The following is a 23783-nucleotide window of genomic DNA, read 5'->3' on the forward strand; positions in this document are numbered from 1 at the left end:
GCCCTCTTTTCTTTATTTAAATAAATGCCATATTTGGAACACCAGAACTACTATTTCATAAACAAAGGTTACAGGTTATTTAGTAGAAAGCAGAGGTTTACCTGGCTCTCAGGTCGGCGACTTGATCGGTCAACTGGCCAAGCATCTTACAGGTTCCCAGGATCTCTCTGCGTTCTTTGCCCGCACACAGCTCTCCGACTTTCCCCGCTTCATCCAGAATCTGCCGAATGGCCTGTTCGCCGGAGTCGCCTGGCGAGCGAGAATGTGTGAATAGGGACAATGTGAGCCATGCATTATTTACGTCGAGGGAACCACTGGCCCTATTAAAACCTGCGCAGCATCCAATGAAGGAAGTTTACCGAATGTACTCTGCAAGAAATATAATCCAGCCTAATAGGCCAGTGTTTCCACAGCAGGGTAACGTTGCTCTAGTAATAGGTGTATAATTTCATGGGATTAGGCAGGACACACCTCACCGAAAGTCCGTTGATTTTAATTCCAAGAAGCAATCCCATGGAGTTTTCAGAGCGTTCTCGCATCTGCATAATTTTACCACATGAGCCAGAAAGGCAAACACATTAAAAAAACAGTTTCAGGCAAATGTTTGTTAACTGTAATTTCCTGTTCTTTGAACTGTCCAGTGGTCAGCTGTTATAACTGGGATAGCGCCACTTCCTGGTTGAAAGACAGGATCGATCTTCTACCTTGACTGGGAGAGGAGATCTGTGGAGTCTCAGACCCGAAACCTCACGGCAACCTTGGCAACCAGTGTCAACAGAAATGCCCCGGTGTGGAGACTTGTAAAGCTCTATGTGCGTATGTATGCCTGACCCACCCAAGACTCAAGATGGCAGGGCTGTTTGTGAAGAAAAAACACTCTTGACGGTCTTAGAGACACTGGGCTCCACTACAAAGAAAGCCACCAACACACACTATACAATCCAGGTGAACTGCAAAGTCATGAGGAAAACTCCCATGGGTAAAGCTGACACCTCACATGAACCCATGAAGCTGCCTTATACTGAATCAGATCCTTGGTCCATCAACGAAGAAGAAGAGTTGGTTTTTATATGCTGACTTTCTCCACCACTTAAGGAAGACTCAATCCAGCTTACAATCACCTTCCCCTTCCCCTCCCCACAACAGACACCCTGTGAGGTAGGTGGGGCTGAGAGAGCTCTAAGAGAGCTGTGACTAGCCCAAGGTCACTCAGCAGGCTTCATGTGTAGTAGTGGGGAAACAAATCCAGTTCACCAGATTAGCATCCGCCACTCTTGTGGAGGAGCGGGGAATCAAATCCAGTTCTCCAGATCAGACTCCACCACTCCGAACCACCGCTCTTAACCACTACACCACGCTGGCTCAGTATTGTCTACCGGGAGCGGCTCTCCAGGGTCTCAGGCAGGGGTCTTTCACATCACCTACTTGCCTAGTCCCTTTAACTGAAGATGCCAGGGATCGAACCTGGGCCCTTCTGCGTGCCAAGCAGATGCTCTACAAACTGAGCCACAGCCCCTCCCCTCAAAGTCCCTCTTACAGTGTCAGTTCTGGGTCAAAAGAATTCTAGAGAAACTCACCTCCACTCATGGATGCCAAAGGTCCTACTGACACATCCATGTATGGAAAGCCACACTAACCAGTAGAGTCGTTGGCTTGGTGCCATCAGAAATCCCTGCTGATGGAAGGGGTGGGGTGGGGGAATAAGCAATAAATCACCCCCTGAGTGTTTGCAGAGATCCTCTCTTGGATCCAACGTCATGTTTTTGCCCTCAAAGGATCTCCTATTTAGATACCCCACCCATGTAACACAGGAGAGTCAGGGGACGCCAGAACAGAGTCGATGAGGCTCGGCCAAAGAAAAGCATTTTCACATCCCACCGACTCCAATGGAAGACAGATGAGCTTATTTCGGCCACTGGAATGGAACAGATGGAGATGTGCTTAGATCTGATGGAATCGCACATTATGGGATTAATCTGAATGATCTTGATAAATGAGCCATTTCCCAAAACAACCTTTTCTACAGCAGAAGCTGATGTGGACCTAATTCTCCTGCTCTCAACCAGACCATCTGGGTTCAGCAAACAAATCTCTGCACAGGTTTGCTTAACCATCTGGGGCATTAAAGTAGCAATGGCCCCCCAAGTGAAAATCCTACACTTTTTACAATTATCCTTATTTATATAACCTAAAATGCTGGAAAAGACCATCATGCTAGGAAAAGTTGAGGGCAGCAGGAAAAGAGGAAGACCCAACAAGAGATGGATGGACTCTATAAAGGAAGCCACGGCCCTCAATTTGCAAGATCTGAGCAAGGCTGTCAAAGATAGGACATTTTGGAGGACTTTGATTCATAGGGTCGCCATGAGTCGGCTGTGACTTGATGGCACTTAACACACACACACACACACAATGTGAAACAAAGATTGTGTGTGTGTAAAGTGCCTTCAAGTCGCAGCCGACTCATGGCAACCTCTTATGGGGTTTTCAAGGCAAGATACTAACAGAGCTGGTTTGCCATTCCCTGCCTCTGCATAGCAACCCTGGACTTCCTTGGTTGTCTCCCATCCAACTACTAACAAGGGCTGACCCTGCTTAGCTTCTGAGATCTAATGAGATCAGGCTAGCCTGGGCCATTCAGGTCAGGGCAAAAGACATGCAGAGGTGGCATGCTCTTGCCTGCCTCTGTGTAGCAACCCTGGACTTCCTTGGTGGTCTCCCATCCAAATACTAACCAGGGCTGATCCTGATTAGCTTCTGAGATCTGACGAGATCGGGCTATACTATGCTGCCTTCCCTCCCGGAACAAAGATTACATAATGGAAAATTAAATTGAATGTAATCTGTGGTATATTATCGCTCGTCGGAGAAACAAAACAGTTTAGGGATACTGCTGTACACTGCTATAAACAGTCTTCTGCTATGATTCGATTACCTGTTCAAAACAGTATTTTCAGTTTAGCTATCAGACCCTGGGAGGAAAAATAAATGATCCAGACCTGAGCATGCTTCATAGAGCTACGCAACGGCAGCGCTGCATATACATGAGTTATAGATTTTCTGAGAGATGCCGGCAAGTAAACACAGATGCAAACTCCAGTTAATGTTGGAGAGCCAAACACAATCACGTCAAGATGCAGAGACGGCATCCGTCTTATCAATTACTGAGCTCTGTTCTCCTGTCTTTAATTTAATGGAGGAAACATTTCCTTACAGCAGAGGGAAGATAGGGAGGGTAATAAATATGCAACTTCATTCAGTACCAAACAGCGGCACTGGAATACTGATCGAGGAAGGGCTCTGAGCAAAATAATTTGGATGAGCAGATAAAGAAAGCAAAGCTTTCCAAAATCACTCAGCATGGAAATGATTTGCTTTGCATGAACAGTTGGAGGAATTTAAATCTGAAAGCATCCATTCAGAGAGCAAGCATTGCATTAAAGAAGAAGAAGAAGAGTCGGTTTTTATATGCCGACTTTCTCTACCACTTAAGGCAGACTCAAACCGGCTTACGATCACCTTCCCTTCCCCTCTTCACAACAGACACCCTGTGAGGTAGGAGGGGCTGAGAGAGCTGTAACTTGCCCAAGGCCCCCCAGCTGGCTTCGTGCGTAGGAGTGGGGAAACAAATCCAGTTCACCAGATTAGCCTCTGCCGCCCATGTGGAGGAGTGGGGAATCAAACCCGGTTCCCCAGATCAGAGTCCACCACTCCAAACCACTACACCATGCGGGTTGGTTGGTTTTTATACCCCGCTTTTCTCTACCTTTTAAGGCTTCTCAAACAAGCTTATATCACCTTCTGCTCTTCTCCCCACAACAGACACCTTGTGAGGTAGGTGGGGCTGAAAAAGTTCAGAGAGAACTGTGACTAGCCCAATTATGTAGGAGTGGGGAATCAAACCCAGTTCTCGAGATCAGAGTCCGCCACTCATGTGGAGGAGTGGGGAATCAAACCCAGTTCACCAGATTAGAGTCCACCGCTCTTAACCACTACACCACACAGGCTTACGGAACAAAACAGATTATGCAAAGTAAACATTGGATGCTGTGCGTGATTTTTGTAAGTTGCAGAATTCAGCTTTAGTTGGTGTGGAACTTTGATTCTACACCCAGCCCTGCATGGTAGGCCACTCAAAATCTGAACCCGGCGGTGACCCTTATCGGGAAGCTCTCCTGATGATGCTTAAGGACATAACGTTACCTGCGGGAGCATTTGGGTCCCTCAGCCAGCCTTTGGCCTGGTTCATCTTGGAATCGATTAAGGCCAACGCCCTCTTCATGGCTTCGGTGTCCTTTATTTTTTAGAAAAAGAGGAGATTGTTCCAATTAGGTACAACCAGTCACTGATTCCAAGGCAACAGAAAAATAAACACAGCCTGCTTCCATAAAAAAAAAACGCACACCACGCTCAGCAAAACTCTGCCAGACACATTCCTCTCAATTCAGAATGCAGAACTCATAACATGCACGGTTTTAGGTCTGGATACACGCCATCCTTTCTCAAGCAATCTGATAACTCAAGAACGGAGGACTAACTACCATAATGTTAACACATTCAAAACGAAGTCGCCACACCATTTCTCGGCATGCACGTTCTGCTTTCTGCTCATTCTCCATCAGGAGGCAGTATGAGGTTTTCGATATACCATAAGATAGCAGACGTTAGAAACTTTTTTTTCATCAATGGTGGACTTGCACCAAAAGCCAAAAGTACTGGCGGGAAATTCATAGAGAAATTCAGACAATGTTGTGAGTAAGTTTGGAATTAGAACCCAAATACATATGCTGTTGGGTATAACCCCTCCACAAGTGAATTCTGCTAACAAAGAACTTTATCAGTACACAATTTCTGCTGCTAGAACTGTCTGTGCCAGATATTGGAAATCCAACACAATACCAGCTACTACAGAATGGAGCAGTAAACCCTTTGACTTTGCATTAATGGCTAGACTAACTCACCTGCTAAAAAATGAACTCAATGGACGAATTCATGACAAAATGGCAACCTGTATATGATCATTACTCACGTGCCATGAATACTTATTAAAAATAAGGAGTTCGGAGAATAATTTTAGAAATTATTTAACTGAGCATTTGAAACAATGGCTTCATGTTTAAGACTATTGATGTTATCGCAGCCGGGTTCTAAAGTGACAGTGAATGCACACACAATCCATATGCTTGATTGTTCTTTATACGTGCGTTGAGTAGTTCTCATGTTACATTCAATGCACGTACAGCTGAACGTGAAATTTAAACGTCACGTTTATTCAGGAGCCGCTCCCCGGTTTTGTTCATAAAGCGAAAGCGTGTGGGCTCTTTCGCACAAAGAGATGCGCTCACCTGCACGCAGGATATATGCCCATCACTGTCACGTGTGAACACAGCTTGTGTGAAAGCCAGAAGAGGTGAATACAGCAACCACTGTGTTAATTCCTAATTATAATTATTAATTACTACGGAGCATCCTCATCAAAACATATGCCGTCCCACAAGACCCAAAGCTGCAGGTCCGAATGCCCCACAGAGAACCTCTGGGCAAAACCAGCAATGGGGACAGAAGAAGAAGAGGAGGAGTTGGTATTTATATGCCGACTTTCTCTACCACTTAAGGAAGAATCAAACCAGCTTACAATCTCCTTCCCTTCCCCTCCCCACAACAGAAACCCTGTGAGATAGGTAGGGCTGAGAGAGTGTGACTAGCCCAAGGTCACCCAGCTGGCTTTGTGTGTGGGCGTGGGGAAACCAACAAGGTTCACCAGATTAGCCTCCGCAGCTCATGCGGAGGAGTGGGGAATCAAACCCGGTTCTCCAGATCAGAGTCCACTGCTCCAAACCACCGCTCTTAACCACTACACCACACTGACAAGTGCTTATCAGCCTCTGCTTAAAGATTGCCAGTGAGGTGGGAGCTCACCACCTCCCTAGGTAGCCAATTCCACTGTCAAACAATTCTTACTGTAAAAATGTTTTCCTAATATCCAGCCAATACCTTTCCGCCGGCAATTTAAACCCACTATTGCGGGTCATGTACTCTGTTGCCAACAAGAACAGATCCTGGCCTTTTTCTAAGTGACAGGGAAACGGCCCAAATAAACAAGTCTGCTAACGTTAAGACCACGTTTAGACACTGCTGCAAGCATGCAGCGTCGTGAGCTAGTGTGGTTAAAGGCTGGTTCCTACGTTACGGAAGTGACCACCTTTTCACCACGGGCTGGCCACGCCTTTCTGAAAGGATTTCCATGTGTCCAGGAAATGTTGTAAGCCTGACTTCATAGAATCATAGAGTTGGAAGGGACCACCAAGGTCATCTAGTCCAGCCCCCTGCACAATGCAGGAAATTCATAACTACCTCCTTCCACACTCCCAGTGACCCCTACTCCATGCCCAGAACATGGCCAAGATGCCCTCCCTCTCATCATCTGCCTAAGGTCATAGAATCAGCATTGCTGACAGATGGCCATCTAGCCTCTGCTTAAAAACCTCCAGGGAAGCTCACCACCTCCTGAGGAAGTCTGTTCCACTGAGGAACCGCTCTAACTGTTAGGAAGTTCTTCCTAATGTCTAGACAGAAACTCTTTTGATTTAATTTCAACCTGTTGGTTCTGGTCCGACCTTCTGGGGCAACAGACAACAACCTGGCACCCTCCTCTATATGACAGCACTTGAAGATGGTTATCATATCCCGTCTCAGTCTTCTCCTGTTCAGCTCCTTCAACCTTTCCTCACAGGACTTGGTCTCCAGACCCCTCACCATCTTTGTTGCCCTCCTCTGGACACGTTCCAGCTTGTCTACCTCCTTCTTAAATTGTGGTGCCGAAAACTGAACACAATACTCTAGGTAAATTTCAAAATGGGTTGGCAACTCCTCACATGAGGAGTTGCCAACCCAGCTCTAGGAAGTGATCTTGCTGGGGCAGCCCGAGCCTCATCTGCTGCTCCTGACCAAAGAAGGTAATGCTGGAAGGAAAACTCCACGTCCAGATATCTGACATAACTGCTCATTTAGTCATCGGCCTGCAAAAGGCTCCAAGGTACCAGAATCTTCTCCGAACAAACAGCCAAATGGAGCTGAGTCCCTGACCGGAACTGCCGTTCTTCAAGCCTGAAGAAGGAAGATTGCGCGCCATTCGAATTGTTACGGGGAAACAGCATTAATCTCCTGTTTGCAGTTTCATCCTGGGATCAGCGCCTGAGATTTTCAGTACAGAGATCTGATACATCCACTCTGCAAAAGGGGAGGCACATTTTTCTCCCAAAGACTAACTTATTCCCCTTCTCTTTTTTGGAGGAAACTTCTTTTCCCCGTTGAAGCCTGGTCTTGAAAGAAGGCTGCTGCAGATACAGTATAGAGAAGAAGAAGAGTTTGGTTTTTATACGCCAACTTTCTCAACCTTTTAAGGAGAATCAAAACGGCTTACAATCTCCTCCCCCTCCCCACAACAGACACCTTGTGAGGTAGGTGGGGCTGAGGGTGTTCGGGGAGAACTGTGACTGGCCCAAGGTCACCCAGCAGCCTTCATGTGGAGGAGTGGGGAATCGAACCCGGTTCTCCAGATTAGAGGCCGCTGCTCCTAACCACTACACCATAGCTGGACCCCTCCCGCAAACAATATGTTGCTGTCCTCATGAACAGACAAGAAATATGAATGGTGACAGAAGATAGAATACCGTACTTCCCTCGTAAATGCCCAGAGGTTCGTTTCTGTACCCGATACGAGAGGGGACTCTCTTAGCCCCACTCACATCTACCTTCTCTGGGGAAAAAGTAAGAATCTAACCCAATCAAAATAGCATGAATTAGCGCACAAAATTGACCTGAACCTGCTGTCAATTTCTGGGTTTAAAAAGGCGAGATGAACTGCAGGTTCAAAGATGTCCAGAGTGAAGGAGGAGAAGAAAGAGAAAGAGAGTTGGTTTTTATGTGCTGATCTTCTCTGCCTTTTTTTAAGGAGTCTCAAAGCGGCTTACAATCGCCTTCCCTTCCCCTCCCCACAACAGACACCTTGTGAGGTAGGTGGGGCTGAGAGAGCTCTAAGAGAGCTGTGACTAGCCCAAGGTCACCCAGCTGGCTTCATGTGGAGGAGTGGGGAAACAAATCCAGTTTACCAGATTAGAGTCCACCACTCTTGACCACTACACGCTAAGCGGCCAGGACTCTGCCAGGCCAGGTGCCATCCCCTTTAGAAAGCTGTTTAGTGCTTCTGTAATGGCCAGCATATACACAGCCAGATCGTGGCCTCCGGCAGTCAGGTTATAAGCACAGAAGTATAAATTACTCTTTTTAAAAAAATTACGGCTACTTTTCAGCTATTATTATCATATCTACACTGTAAAACTCCCGGGATTCCCAGTTAAAGAAAGATCTACCGACATTTGTTCTCCACTAAATTGTCGCCCCCAAAAAACAAATGTTCACAACGGCACCCCCTCCCCCTTTTCTTTGCTGAGGCTGAAATGAAGAAGACGCGTTGCTAAAAATACCCCAGGCATTCATCAAATCGTCTTTGCTTCGGGACGCAAAGAAAAGAGGAGACAAACGCCTCCTTCCGAATATTTAGATGCTGGTAAGCTATAGAAACCAGTGGCAGAGACAGGGAAAAACCTGCCATCATTAAATTCACATTAGCTTGAGATAGTATGGATGGCTGTCAGCGCCTCGTCAACAGCTCCATACTTCCCAGCCGAATAGGCAGCGGCGCTTTAAGTGCATTTTAATTCCTCTGTCTTCAGAAAAGGAGTACAGCATTACATCTGACACACAGCAAAAATGCACCGCACACCGTCTGCACACTGCACAACATCCCAGGGTACATGCACTTCCGTTTTAGTACAAAGATCACAGCAGAGGGTTGGGGGGGGGAGAGCTTACCTTCTAAAGGTGAGAAAAGAAACGGAAAAACAGAAAGGATGGGGGGGGGGAAACAAAGAGGCATAAAAGGAATAATGAGATGGATTGATATGGACGTACACATACAGAAAGTGAGTTGGGTTCAACAGAGCTGTGAATCCCACATAGTTAAATTGTGGAACTCCCTGCCTCAGGATGTAGTGATGGCTGCCAACTTGGAAGGCTTTAAGAGAGGAGTAGACATGTTCATGGAAGAGAGGGCTATCCATGGCTACCTATGATGATGCATACCTATTCTCTCCGGGATCAGAGGGGCATGACCATTATCTGGTTGGCCACTCTGTGAACAGACTGCTGGACTTGATGGGCCTTGGTCTGATCCAGCAGGGCTTTTCTTATGTTCTTATCTTAGGTGCTGTGGAAGGCAGGCTTTCATGTCCTGATAAGCAGTATTGCAGCATTGTGTGTTCACAGAAACGCATGAATTTGACTAGTGTCGTTACATGCGCCATCCTACCCAGAAGACAGTTCCATGTGGAAAATAAATAACTGGAAGTGGTTTTTAGTTCATTTACAGCGATGCCACCCATTGTATAATGTGCAACAAATCTGTAATTCAGTTTTCAGAGCTGTCTCCCAGGGGACAGGGGGTCTGCCCCAGCCCTTCACACACAGTTAGGCTGGGCCCTGACCTGGACAGCTCAGGCTAGTCCAATCTCACTAGATCTCAGAAGTTAAGCAGGGTCCGCCCTAGTTAGTACTTGGATGGGAGACCACCAAGGAAGTTCAAGGTTGCTATGCAGAGGCCGGCCATGGCAAACCACCTCTGAATGTCTCTTGCCTGGAAAACCCTAAAGGGTTGTCGTAAGTCAGTCACAACTTGATGGCTCTTTCCCCCACCACCACCACATTGAGGGAAGAACCTTTCTTAGTCTCTGCCAAATGTTCCACCTGGGAATGGGACCACAACCCTCTGGGAGAGCGTCGCCTGTGCCAGTAAAAGGTTCAGTCTGGGGCATCTCTGGTTAAAAGGGTATCAGGTGAGAAATCTGGCAAAGAGGTTTATCTGATACTCTGGAGAGGTGCTGCAAATCAGGGCAGACTGGACAGACCATTCATCTGACTATAAAGACAGCTTCATATATTCTGCGTCATTCACAGCAGCGCCAAATCTGTGAGAGATCCAGCCCTGTAGAAAGCGGGCCGTGCCTCTCCTCTCTCGGCCATGTCAGCTCCAACGTTCCCCCAGGGTTAAGAACAAAGGGTGAACCTGAGGAAAGGAAAACTGAGCTCGCCTCTCCGCCGTACGTCACACAGTCTCTTTGTCACAGTGTCGTGTGACCAAGGGACAGCGGATATTTACGTATCACTTCATTGCATGTCTCAAGAAGCAGTCAAAAGGTCCCTCTCGGCCTCAAAGGCAGAATAAGAGAACTGTTCCTCAACGACTTGGACAAGGATGAAGAGGGACCTAACGCCACGCTCATTCTGACAGCTGCTTAAGCCTGACACTCTTCAAGAGCCCGTCTTATTTTCCAGGCATTGCAGAAGTGGAGACTGCAGAGAGGATGAAGCCTGGGTCAACAACGTGTCCTTATCTAGAATTTATCCATCTTAGATTTCTGGGATAACTAGACCCCTAAGTGGAGAGAGTGCCAGGGGGCAGAGGCAGTCCTGCCCCCCTTCTCATCTCTTTGCCATCATAATCATTATCATCATCATCTGTGAATAGTCTGCCTAGTTAAGCATCAAAATACAACACAAATCCTTTGGAAAAAAGTAGTATCCCCCCCCCGCCACCGCCAATGCAAATATAGATGTGCTGGAAGAAGAAGAGTTGGTTTTTATATGCCGACTTTCTCTACGACTTAAGGGAGAATCAAACCGGCTTACAATCGCCTTCCCTTCCCCTCCCCACAACAGACACCCTGTGAGGTAGGTGGGGCTGAGAGAATCTGACTAGCCCAAGGTCACCTAGCTGGCTTCATGTGTAGGAGTGGGGAAACCAACCCGGTTCACCAGATTAGAGTCCGCGGCTCATGTGGAGGAGTGGGGAATCAAACCCGGTTCTCCAGATCAGAGTCCACCGCTCCAAACCACTACACCTTGCTGGCTCCTAAGAGAAAGAGAGCACCGCAAATTCATTCACCGACACTTCAAATATTACTTCTAGACAAGGATTGTCTGGAATACTTATGAAAAGAAACCTGACCTTTGCATATCGTTTATTGCATCCCATGCACCCTGGGTTTGATCACATCTGGAGTAAGTCCCCGGTGCTTTCAAATAAATGCATCCCCTATTAAGTGCATCAAACCACCACTTCCTGGGACACCAGTTCTACCCAAAAGCAATCGGATACCCAAGTCATGGAGCTGCATACTCCGCACAGGGCTCCCCGTTCCTCTTTAGCACTAACCACTGTTTAACCATCCAAAGCAGCAAGCTGTAGGAACCTTCCATCGCAGAAAAAAATGGTTTGAAATAGGGTTCCAATTTGGTTTTGGGGTGCAAGCACTAGCCACAGTTTGTAAACCACGGTACAATCGCAAACTTTGCCTTCCAGAGTTGGGAGAATTGTTTAAATTAGGAATTTTGTATGAAATGTAATGCATTTAAAAAAAAAATTAATCTGGTTGTAAGTATGGCGGCTACACAGCCATGCCTGGTGAAATGTTCTGAATACACAGTTGCTGACAATGTAGTTACTTACCACCACCCTGAACAACCTTCTTTTATCAAACGGTAAATTGACACACAGACTGGTTATAATATAGATCATGATGGGTCGCCATGTTAATCTGTCTGTAGCAGTAGAAAAGAGCAAGAGTCCAGTAGCACCGTAAAGACTAACAAAATTTCTGGCAGGGTATGAGCTTTCGTGAGTCACAGCTCACTGCGCAAGAGTACAGTAGCACCGTAAAGACTAACAACATTTCTGAGCTGTGACTGACGAAAGTTCATACCCTACCAGAAATTTTGTTAGTCTTTACGGTGCTACTGGACTCTTGCTCTTTTCTACTGGTAATAGTATCATCTTCTCCTGCATACCGGTGCAACCTATCTTGTTGGAAAACTCTGTGCAAAACTGAGAAAAACAGAACCCTAAACTGGAACGCGCTCCCACCTTGCTGGCCCATGCATCTTCGTCCCATGACGTGAGCTGCAGCACACGGATTATTTCGTTTATTTCACCACTCATCTTCTCCACTGTGAAGTTGCGGTTTTTCAAGGCCTCTTCTATTCCTTGGCTTTTGGAATTTTTGGTGGTCACAAAAATCTTCATCGCTGGGAAGATTACAGGGTTGATTAGAAAAGCCGACCGGAGAGACAGAAGATGTGCTAGCTGTGCATGGAATTGGGCAAAACAAGCAACATTTGTAGTAGACTGGTATTACCCATGAAGTCTGGAGTTATTTCACTCTGAATTAGAAGAAGAGTTGGTTTTTATACCCCAATTTTCTCCACCTTTAAGGAGTCTCAAATTGGCTTACAATCACATTCCCTTCCTCTCCCTGCAACAGACACCTTGTGAGGTAGGTGGGGCTGAGAGAGGAGAGAACCGTGATTAGCTCAAGGTCACCCAGGCAGAGAAAAGTGGGGTATAAAAACCAATTCTTCTTCTACTTCAACATCAAGGGCTTTAATTGCCAGGCAGGGTTGAAAATAAACCCAGCGCCCTGCCATATTATTAGAAGATCCTTGAGCTCCAGTGACCAAACCACTAAATACTTTTCAGAGCAAAACTGTGTTCTGGCAACCAGAAAGATTACGTTACGTGAACCTTTCGGTAGTCCCTGTAACATTGAACTTAATTGCAGGCATTCCAACTCCACCTGCTTTAATTTTTTTCCCAAGGCCACTCTTACAGAAGATGGTTTTCATTACTTGCTGTTTGTAAAGACTATGTTATGGGGGTCGGGGTATGCAGCATGTAAGGCTGAAAATGAAAAAGGAGCAGGCATGTCAGCATGGAGAGCTCCCCACGCAGCTTCCCCACTGCAAGCCAAGTGTGGCCACAAACCTGTGGCTAGGTGTGTGTGTGTGTATCGCTTCAGGCTGCTCTGTCGTGTAAACAAAAAGGCCTCCCTGCACACAGAAAGCTAGGTGTCAAGGGAAGGCCGGGAGAAAATCTTTCTCCCTGACACCCTGCTTTTCCATGCACAGAAGAGAATCCAAGAATGTGTCTCTCCCTAAAGTGGTGCTACCCAGACATGGATCTCAGCAGGAACTAGAAATTCCACAGGCCCCTGTTACAGGCAGGCACTACAAATATAATCCCATATAAATAGCCCTACATTCACATGTCTCAGTGAGTTCAGCTCACAGAACTTAAATAGGAAATATGCACGGTATGCAAGCTGAGATTTGGGAGGTACAACCTCCCCTCTGAGGCAGCCACAAATAAAACCACATGTTTAGTATCAGCAGTCAGCTTACAAGCCGCATTTTTAAAAGCTTCTATTTTGGAAAGGTTTGCCGCCAGCTTCTACCTGCACGGTTCTATCCATGCATGAAATTTACTGAGTGTGCGCATGCGCCTTCTGAAGTACTGGTAGCTTTTTAATCAGGGAAGTCGCTGCAGAGGGTTACCCGAAATGAGGACCGGCAGGAGTTCCTTCACCGTGTTCATGGAGTTCACCAACATGACTCTGTGCTCCTGGTGAGTCAGCTCTTGCTGGCGCTCGTCAATCATCTTAGCCATCTTGGTCATGCCTACAGGAGGAAAGGAAGTAAAAGGAACAGTTCCCAACATGGGGCAGCAAAACCTGGAAAAATACAGTTCCTTAACTGTCCAGCAAGGGAGGCCATGACAGTAGAGAGCAGGAAGGCCGGAGTTCAGAGATACCTTTATTCCCCAACCATAAACCACAAAGAAAGGTCAAATAGTATGCAATGCAAAACAAAGGATGGAGGGAGGGAGGGAAGGCGGGGGGGGGGGAGAGAGAGAGAGAGAGAGAATGAGAGAGAGAGAATCATAGAGCTGGAAGGGACCACCAGGGTTATCTAGTCTAACCTCCTGCACAATACAGGAAATTCACAACTACCTCCCCCACACACCCCCAGTGATCCCTACTCCATGCCCAGATGATGGATGGATGGATGGATGGATGGATGGATGGATGGATGGATGGATGGACAGATGGAAGAGAAAGAGAGAGAGAAGAGGGATGGATGATAGATATATAGATGACAGAGAGACAGGGAGACAATAGAGGGAGAGGGAGAGAGAGATGAGAGAGAGCGAACCTTTTCCTATCCTTTCTTACACTACCAGGCCCTGTTGAGCATAACTTGTACTATCTTATATTAAAGAGGGAAACTGCAGCTCAGTGTAAGATCCCACAACCCGCACATTGAAGACTGGGGCTGCCACCAGGGCCTGGGCAAACGCCAGGAGATCTGGGAGAGGGATGTGATGTCACTTCCGAGAAGCCTACAGGAGACCTGAAATTCAACCACCGGTATCTTTGATTGAGAAGATCTCACTTAGCATGATTTGGACAGACCTCTATGTGGAGTCCTTGGGGACCCGGTACTAGCCAGAACTGACTTGGCCAAATGGAATAACGGCAGCTCTCCTATGTCTGAAACAGAATCGTCTGTTTCAATTGCCTCTATTAAACTGTACTAAACAGTATGCATCAGATTGAAACGTGATCGGGTCTACTCGGAAAGCATTTCACTACCGTAAAAAGGCTACTCCTTGCAACTGCTAGCCTTCATGTATTCCCAGTTTAGTACGTCGATTATATTTATTTCCCGAACCAACGTCTGCACATCTCTCAGGAGACAGGGATCAAAATATTATTGAGTTCTGTGCCAGAGGAGGTCATGTCAAATAAGGTAACGGCGTAAAGGAGATCACCGCCCCGCGATGAAAGAACATTTCTAAATAATCCAGCAAATCTTGTATATGAAAAAAGAAATAATAACATTAATGCATATGATCGAGGAAGGAGACTGAAATCCTGCCATACGAAATGGACGTCTGAATCTGCAGGTCAGCCCAAGAGATTTTAAGAAAGGACATTGAAATAGCATGTAATATTAGCTATGTTGTTAATGCGAGTATTCCAACAGAAACGTCTTCCAGAAAATTAGAATGGTAATTCTTATTTCATGAAAAATTAGATCATGACATTTCAGAGATATCCAGCAAGTTATCAACCCAAGAGCCAAGTTTTAGAGAGCAATTCTAAGCAGATCAGAAGCCTACCTAAGTCTATTCAAATGGGACTTACTCCCAGTTCTAAGATTGCACTGTCAAAATACCAGAATAATTACTTTAAACATATTTCTTGCAATTTCAACTGAAGAGTCAGAAGGAGGGGCTGTGGCTCAGTGGTAGAGCATCTGTTTGGCATGCAGAAGGTCCCAGGTTCAATCCCCGGCATCTCCAGTTAAAGGCAAGTAGGTGATGTGGAATACCTGAGACCCTGGAGAGCTGCTGCCAGTCTGAATAGACAATACTGACTTTGATGGACCAAGGGTCTGATTCAGTATAAGGCAGCTTTATGTGTTCATGTGTCGGACAAGACCTGGGGAAATAGCCAGCACTGTTGGGTGGAGACCACATGCCCCACCAAATTCTGAGCCAACAGCATAACAAAAGAATGATTAGCAAGCAGGGGTGTGGGTTAGAAAATAAGCTACTCAGTCCTCAAATAGCCATCAATATTGAGGCTTATTCCTTATTAGTTGAAGTTAGTTTCTAAGTCGAACACATCTGGCAAATGAAATTCCATCTCTCGGTGTATAGAACCCTGCTTGAATGCAATCGAACCAGCGAATGCGTAAAATGTTTACATCAGGTTTTTAATCATGTCCGAGAAGCAAGCGCCGCCAGAAAATGTGAGACAACATACGGAAGATTCCTCGGCCAATGTGGCCCTTCAGCAGTCTCCCGCCAAGAAAAGATACAGGGGAAAAAAGTCTTGAATTTAGCCAGGTCTTTGATTGTTCAGACCCTTAGCAATGAAGCTAAACTTCCCATCCGCCCTGGTAACTAAGCAAGAGTAAAATTCTGTGGTACCCCACAAAGCACCTCAGTTGAAGTAACTTTTGACATACTGAGCATCTGAAGTCACTGCAGTGGTAAAAAGTAAAGGCGTTCAAGCACCGGGTCATTCCTGACCCATGGGGTGTCACATCCTGACGTTTACTAGGCAGCCTTTGTTTACGGGGTGGTTTGCCAGTGCCTTCCCCAGTCATCTTCCCTTTACCCCCAGAAAGCTGGGTACTCCTCTTACCGACCTCGGAAGGACGGAAGGCTGAGTCAACCTTGAGCCGGCTACCTGAAACCGACTTCTGCTGGGATCGAACTCAGATCGTGAGCAGAGCTTTTGACTGCAGTACTGCAGCTTACCACTCTGCGCCACGGGGCTCATCCACTGCAATGGACAACTCCTTATATTATATTTATTTCTGGCCAACGAGTGTTATTGTCTCAGGCTTTCTGTGCTCTTCTCCTGATGGTTGTCTCTCTCTGTTTTTTCTTACCCCTTACAAATCTCTCTCTGTATCTGTCTGTTTTAACATAGTTTCTCTTTCCCACCTGTCCTTCCACACGCATTGTTGCACTTCGGTTGCTGTGGGGGTCCCGGTCACTTCCTGAATCCAGAGGAACAGTAGCCATGCATCCCAAAAGGTAAAGTAGCTTTCGTAGTGAGTCCCGCCTCAAAAACATTGAGAAGCGAGGGTCTCCTCTACCTAGCAGCAGCTCTCCAAGGCTTCAGGCAAGGGGTGTCTTTTTCGGATCCACTCCCCAAGAACTTCTTAATTGGAGAGGCCAGAGACTGAATGCAAGAGCTACAATTCAGCACAGAAAAAAACAAACCCCAAACTTTTAAAAGCCACATAAGAACTGCCTCGAGATCAAGAGCGTCTCACCTGGCCCCAGGTTCTTTGTGTAGGTCACCAGGTCTTCCATCGTCTCCACCACTTCAGCCACAGTCAGGTATTCTAGAATTCCTTTGCAGACACGGATGATTTTGCGTACCTTGAACACAGGACGAGGGAGGGGAGAGAAGGAGGAGTGGGGAATCAAACCCAGTTCTCCAGTCTAGAGTCCGCCAATCTTAACCACTATACCACGCTGGTGAGGGAAGTCACCACAGCGGACCTTCCTACAAGCACGGTAAGGAAGGCGGGAAGAGACAGAGAGAGAACGTACTCTTGCAATCGGCTTCCGTGAAGGTTAGATCAGAGTCACAGTCTACTCCCTGCAGGCGAATTAACAGCTCTATAATATCGAGAGCTATTATCTTGACAGCTACTAATAAAATGAGAACCAAAGATATCCCTAGCACCTCTTGTGAGCCTCCACACAACTGAGTTCTGGAAAGGGCCCAGTCCTTGCTTCTGGATGAGAACATTCAGCATTTATTCTCACCCCAGCGAGGCATGTTTTGATATTCATTCAACATGCACAGAAGCAAAGTAAATGCAGAGTGCAAACTAGGAAATCAATTGGCAGACGGCCGGTAAGTAGCTACTTCCAACAAGGCTCTTCGTTTAATGCAAATGTTCTAAATATTTCAACACCTCTGTAACAGCAGTAGAAAGGAAGTGTTTGGAGCATGCACACCTAAAAAGGAGAAGTTTCAGAACGTGGATTTTGACGAATGACAACGGACATCAGGTTAGCGGATATGGAAGCAGTCGGGCGTTGGGAAAGGAGAAATTTGTTAAGTGGGCACTCAAAATAACCAGCTGCTTACGATAGATTTGTTTGACCTAAGGCTTAAGGATTGAGAATGAATACAAAACATGAATTAGAGTATGATAGGTATCTGTAAACACTCGATTACTGTATGTTTATTATTATCATTATTAAGATGGATAAGATGAGTTAATATGACTAAAACTGAATAGAAGTAATTAAGGACTGAATATCAATATATGAGATCCACGTTGAGGATGTGAATATTTAGACTGGTTGCATCGGGCACGAACACATGTTGAAATGTTATATTTTTTCCTCCCCCTACTCCCCTTTTTTCCCTTCTGAATCCTATTAAAAAAAATTTAATTAAAAAAACGACCAGCTGCTTCTGCACAGGTGTCGCTTTGAGCCAAACAACATGTTACATTTTCTAACGGGTTGAGTCCAGATTCCGCAGACCTGACTCGCTTTCCGCACAGACACACCGAAGCTATAGAAAGTGTCATTTTAAATGTCTGCACAGGCCAAGTTCAGCTTGGGACTGCAGTGTGGGAGAAAAAAGATGAGGGTTCCTGCTACCCCCATGCCATTTTCACAAGTCAAAACAGCCCCTGGGGGGGATACTCACTCCATAGAATCATAGAGTTGGAAGGGACCACCAGGGTCATCAAGTCCAACCCCCTGCACAATGCAGGAAATTCACAACTACCTTTCCCCCACACACACTCCCAGTGACCCATACGTCATGCCCAGAAGATGGCCAAGGGTTCCCTCCTTCTCATCATCTGCAAAAGGTTATAGAATCAGCACTGATGACAGATGGCCATCTAGCCTCTGCTTAAAAACCTCCAGGGAAGGAGAGCTCACCACCTCCCGAGGAAGCCTGTTCCACCGAGGAACCACTCTTGACTGTTGGAAAATTCTTCCTGATGTCTAGACGGAAACTCTTCTGATTTAATTTGGTTCTGGTCCGACTTTCTGGGGCAACAGAAAACAACTCGGCACCCTCCTCTCTATGACAGCCCTTCAAGTACTTGAAGACGATTATCAGATCCCCCCTCAGTCTTCTCCTCTTCAGGAACATTTGGAACTGCATTTTGCAGCTCCCCGTTTTGGAAGAATGTTTGACCTCGCTTTGTCCTCAACGAGAGCCAGGGCCTTTTCCGCCCTGGCCGCGAATGTCATCTTGCTGGCCTCCCTATTCCCCTCCTTTTATACTATTTTATGTTAATTGAGGGGTAACCTGCCACCTCTCTCCGGCAGTATGAGAGATACTTAGGCATCATCTATAGATCTGTAGTTTTTTAGTTTAATTGGGATTTTATTGTTTTAAATTTAGATTTTTGGGGTGATTTTTATTATCGATTATATTAAGGTATTTTATATGATGTTCCCCACTCTGAGCCTGGCTTCGGCCAGGTTAAAAAAAAACATAAATAAATAAATGGGGGGGGGGAGATAAAACATAACAGGCAGTTTCGGCTCTGGGTGCGATTTGAATGCCTACCTCCGCCTCGTCAAATGTCAGTAACAGGTCAGAGGTGCCAGAAAGGATGCCCCTCGAGCCGTCAATGAGATAATCGCGAGCAGGTACAGAATACGGGTCGGTCTGCAGCATCTGGGCAGCCTGGACAAGTTTCGTGCACGCATTCTCCACCCTGTGGGCAAGCAGGAGGCAAGCAAAATTAATATCGATCCCGTTACCCATCGGGGTTACGGTGACAGATGGTAGGTACCCTGGAGCCATATATATATTCTCTGCCACTTAAGAATCAAACCGGCTTACAATCACCTTCCCCTCCCCACAACAGACACCCTGTGAGGCAGGTGGGGCTGAGAGTTCGGAGACAACTGTGACTAGCCAAAGGTCACCCAGCTGGCTTCATGTGTAGGAGCGGGGAAACCAACCCGGTTCACCAGATTAGCCTCCGCCACTCAAGCGGAGAAGAGGGGAATCAACCCTGGTTCTCCAGATCAGAGCCCAAAGCTCCAAGCCACCACTCTTAACCACTACACCACGTGGTGAGCTGAAGATCAGAGTCCGCTGCTCATGTGGAGGAATGGGGAATCAACCCCGGTTCTCCAGATCAGAGTCCACCACTCCAAACCACCGCTCTTAACCACTACACCACGTAGTGAGCTACCCCTCTCCGGCAGTCTTTAAGCAGCGGCTGCACAGACAATTGTCGGGGATGCTCTAGGCTGATCCTACATTGATCAGGGGGTTGGACTAGATGGCCTTTGTGGCCCCTTCCAATTCTATGATTCTATGACTTTCGTGTAGGGAAGCCAGGACAAGGCAACGCAGAGGCCGACTCCACTGTCCAAATCTCATGTTTGCCAACTCTGTTCTTTCCACCAACTAAACCACTTTCTGTCCTTTCTGAATCATAAAGTTGGAAGGGACCACCAGGGTCATCTAGTCCAACCCCCTGCACAATGCAGGAAATCCACAACTACCTCCCCCCACACACACCCAGTGACCCCTACGCCATGCCCAGAAGATGGCCAAGATGCCCTCCCTCTCAACATCTGCTTAAGGTCTGTGCCAAAAATCTGTGCCAAGGTTTTTCTTTCTTTCCAGTAGTTTAGAAGGATGCCCAGTGATTTCCAACCAACAGTGCCGATCAGGTTAACACCAACACCGTCCCTTCAGACACTCTGTAGGCTTGTGAAGGTACACAATTTTCTCTCCTTGTGCAGGTCAGAAAAAGAGACCGCAAGATCACCTAGCAGGTTTTTCCCCAGGTCAGTTTACCAGACTGCCCACCATGGCAATTTCCCATCCCTGACTCCAGCCCCCTCCCCAACTCCAGCCCCCACTCCAGCAGAAGCAAAAATTGGGGGGTGGGAAGCAATGGCACATGGCATCACTTCCAGTTGTACTCGGAAGTGCTGTCACAGTGCTCCAGGAATTCCCCAAATCCCTCTGGTTTTTACCATGAACCGGGGGATTCCTAGAGCGTTGCGATGTCACTTCTAAGTACAACGAGAAATGATGTCACGACGCTCTAAGAATTCCTCAAATCTCTCTGATTTTTACCATAGAGACGGGAGAATTCCTATAGCATAGCAATGTCGCTTCTGGGTACAATAGTTGTGATGTTGCAACTTTGTGTGACATTGCTCTGCCCCCCATTTTTGCTCCGACGGAGTGAAGGGCCCTTGCTAGCAACCCCCTCTTCTAAGGCCCACTTTAAATAGACTCAGGCTTTTCAATTACCTCTTCTCCCAACAGGCAAATAGTATTGATTTCCAGAGGAAGGCAGGGTTCACTAGCATACACAGACTAAAGCACCCATTCTGCACACAAGCTGTGCTTTTTATAATCGGCAAAAATACACGTCACTGAGCTTATCAGTCAGGACAGGCTGACTGAACAGGCAGCAAAGATACTATATGGCATGAAATTCCCTTATATGAGAAACCCCGTGCCTGAACTCGAACGCCATCTGCGATATAATTACGCTCCTTTTATTCACAGCCAGGGTTCTGAAGTGCGAAGTCTGGAATCGGGCGACGTGTTCTAGCAACAAAAACCAATCGCCTCATTGCCACAACGCTAATCTGAGCATTTGGGTAGGTCGGGGACTCATAACTGCAACATAATTCTCCATTAGAGGACTCCGGGCGCACGCGTGGAGCCGCGTTCTGCCAGGGCCAAGACCGGCGTATTTATAAATGTGTGGGTTTCACGGAGTACAATACACAAAACGGTCTTTCGGGCAGCCGTCTGCGGCTGTCGCCAGGCTGTTGGACGTGCAAACCAAGGCTGTAATGCAGATGAGAGCACAGCGCCATATTTACCAGCCAAATTTAGCAAAAGATTAAATATAATTCACTGGGCTGGTTTTAGGTACCAGCCAAGGGAACTTGTGCTGTATGTGCTAGAAAATATTGGCGTCCCTTCCAGATATATTTTTTTAAAGAGCGACTTTTTAACATAAAGATTCAGCATCTAAAAATAAAGTAGTGGAAGAAGAAGAGTTGGTTTTTACATGGCGACTTTCTCTGCCACTTAAGGGAGACTCAAACCGGCTTACAATCACCTTCTCCTCCCTACAACACACCCTGTGAGGTAGGTGGGGCTGAGAGAGCTCTAAGAGAGCTGTGACTTGCCCAAGGTCACTCAGCTGGCTTCGTGTGTAGGAGCGGGGAAACAAATCCAGTTCACCAGATTAGCCTCTGCCGCTCACGTGGAGGAGTGGGGGATCAAACCCGGTTCTCCAGATCAGAGTCCACCGCTCCAAACCACCGCTCTTAACCACTACACCACGCTGGCTCTCTGTGGTCTTATATACCATTGATGTCCCTTTCCTTCCCAAAACTTACCCTTCCCCAGGCTCCACCACCTAAATCTCCAAGCATTTCCCAACCTAGAGTTGGCAACCCTATCACTGAACACATAAAATACCTTAAAAATGAACTTTTATGGACACTCACAAACTTGCTTCTACATCCGCCCACAGAAAAATGCCTTTAAGGGTTAGACCCACCACATTCCTGTCCTTGATCTCTTGCCCATCTTTCTCCCCCCACCCCCAAATAAAGGCTCTTCTCTCTTATCGAGCCTCAACACATTACCAATAAAGAATATGAAGTATTCAGGAGGCCAGGATTTGCCTTTTCAATCAGGAGGTGTCGCTTGACATTGTCAAGGAAGGCGGATGAATGATAATGAAAAAGTGATTATTTATGCCTTTGGGACCTCGGGAGGAGAATATCATTATGTCTTCAGCACCAACGCGAAGTTAATTACAAGTGTCAGTCAATTAGCCTTCAGGTTTCAAATGAAAGCGGAGATGGGGGGGGGGGGTGAGAGAGAGAAGCAGCGGCCAGCCACGTTTACTGCTAGCTCTTCTAACCTCAAGTGAGAAAAGGGGAAATGCGGACTTGCATATGGACGAGAACCCTAAATGCTACACACACACGCAAGTTATGGGGAAGGCTCGCTGCGACAGCTTTATAGGACCAGTCTGGTAAACTGGCCCAAACACCTGGTGAAAAACCATGAGGTTTCTCCATTAAAATAAAACAAGCTTTAAAAATTTGGATGGAGGTTAACCTGCCCCGGGGCTCTACTGCTGCAGATTGCAGTTGGGAATTGGCAGATAAGAAAGGTCTTGGAGGAGGAGGAAGAACAGGAGGAAGAGGTTTTTATACCCCACTTATCTCTACCTTTAAGGAATCTCAAACTGGCTTACAATCACCTTCCCTTCCCCTCCCCACAACAGGCTCCCTGTGAGGTAGGTGGGGCCGAGAGAGCTCTAAGAGAGCGGTGACTAGCCCAAGGTCACCTGGCTGGCTTCATGTGGAGGAGTGGGGAATCGAACCCGGTTCTCCAGATTAGAGTCTGCTGCTCATGCGGAGGAGTGGGGAATCGAACCCGGTTCTCCAGATTAGTCGCCACGCATGTAGAGGAGTGGGGAATCGAACCCGGTTCTCCAGATTAGAGTCCGCTGCTCATGTGGAGGAGTGGGGAATCAAACCCGGTTCTCCAGATTAGAATCCATCACACTTAACCACCACTCTTAACCACTACACCACCAGGGCTGCCAATCTCCAAGTAGTAGCAGGAGATCTCCCGCTATTGCAACTTATCTCCAGCCGATAGAGATCAGTTCACCTGGAGAAAACGGTCTCTTTGGCTATTGGACTCTATGGCATTGAAGTCCCTCCCCTCTCCAAACCCCGCCCTCCTCAGGCTCCGCCCCAAAAACATCCCACTGGTTGCAAAAAGGGACCTGGCAACCCTATACACCACACTGGCTGAAGCGTGTCTGGAATGGCATTCGGTCATGTCAGCCCCCGCCTGGAGTCTGCATTGCAACAGCCGAAACGCAGGTTTGACCCCTCTGTGAGAGCTAGCCCTCCACTCCTTAAGTCCCACTCCACCCTGACAAATTTTGGTTTACTCACTTGATGAAAGCGGGCGGCATGTCTCTCTTCAAAATCTGATCTTCGGTTGTCTGAACAGTTTCTTTTCCAACCTGCATGAGGGAAGTGCAGGAAAAGTGTTACTTAAAAAAAAAAATCTTCTGCTTCAGATTTTCAATCTAACCTTTCATAAAATTTCCAAAAATGAGTAATGGCTTTTGTCTGTTGCCATAGCTCTAAAGACTTCCAGCATTAATATACCTAGAGAGCAGACTAAATTGATGGCATAGGAGTGCAGTTACAAACCTAAGGGGATCTCTCCTGTAAAAATAGTGTTTGCTATTTATCATGATAACAAAACAGAATTAAACATATCTACTGCAAT

General features: G+C 46.7%; 1 protein-coding gene across 2 annotated transcripts in view; it reads right to left on the reverse strand.

The window, feature by feature from the left end:
* The window catches only part of VCL (vinculin), an 80672-nt gene that overhangs the window by 31300 nt on the left and 25589 nt on the right, over positions 1-23783 (reverse strand). For both annotated transcript variants that reach the window (XM_056848516.1, XM_056848517.1), the window contains exons 2-8: positions 23441-23511; positions 19029-19179; positions 16747-16855; positions 13447-13569; positions 11981-12141; positions 4204-4294; positions 102-249 (exon numbers count right to left, since the gene is read on the reverse strand). In XM_056848516.1, coding sequence (XP_056704494.1) covers positions 102-249; positions 4204-4294; positions 11981-12141; positions 13447-13569; positions 16747-16855; positions 19029-19179; positions 23441-23511 — 854 coding nt within the window. The remainder of the gene's footprint in view (positions 1-101; positions 250-4203; positions 4295-11980; positions 12142-13446; positions 13570-16746; positions 16856-19028; positions 19180-23440; positions 23512-23783) is intronic.

This window comes from Euleptes europaea, chromosome 4, assembly GCF_029931775.1.
Source record: "Euleptes europaea isolate rEulEur1 chromosome 4, rEulEur1.hap1, whole genome shotgun sequence".
NCBI classification, from domain to species: domain Eukaryota; kingdom Metazoa; phylum Chordata; class Lepidosauria; order Squamata; family Sphaerodactylidae; genus Euleptes; species Euleptes europaea.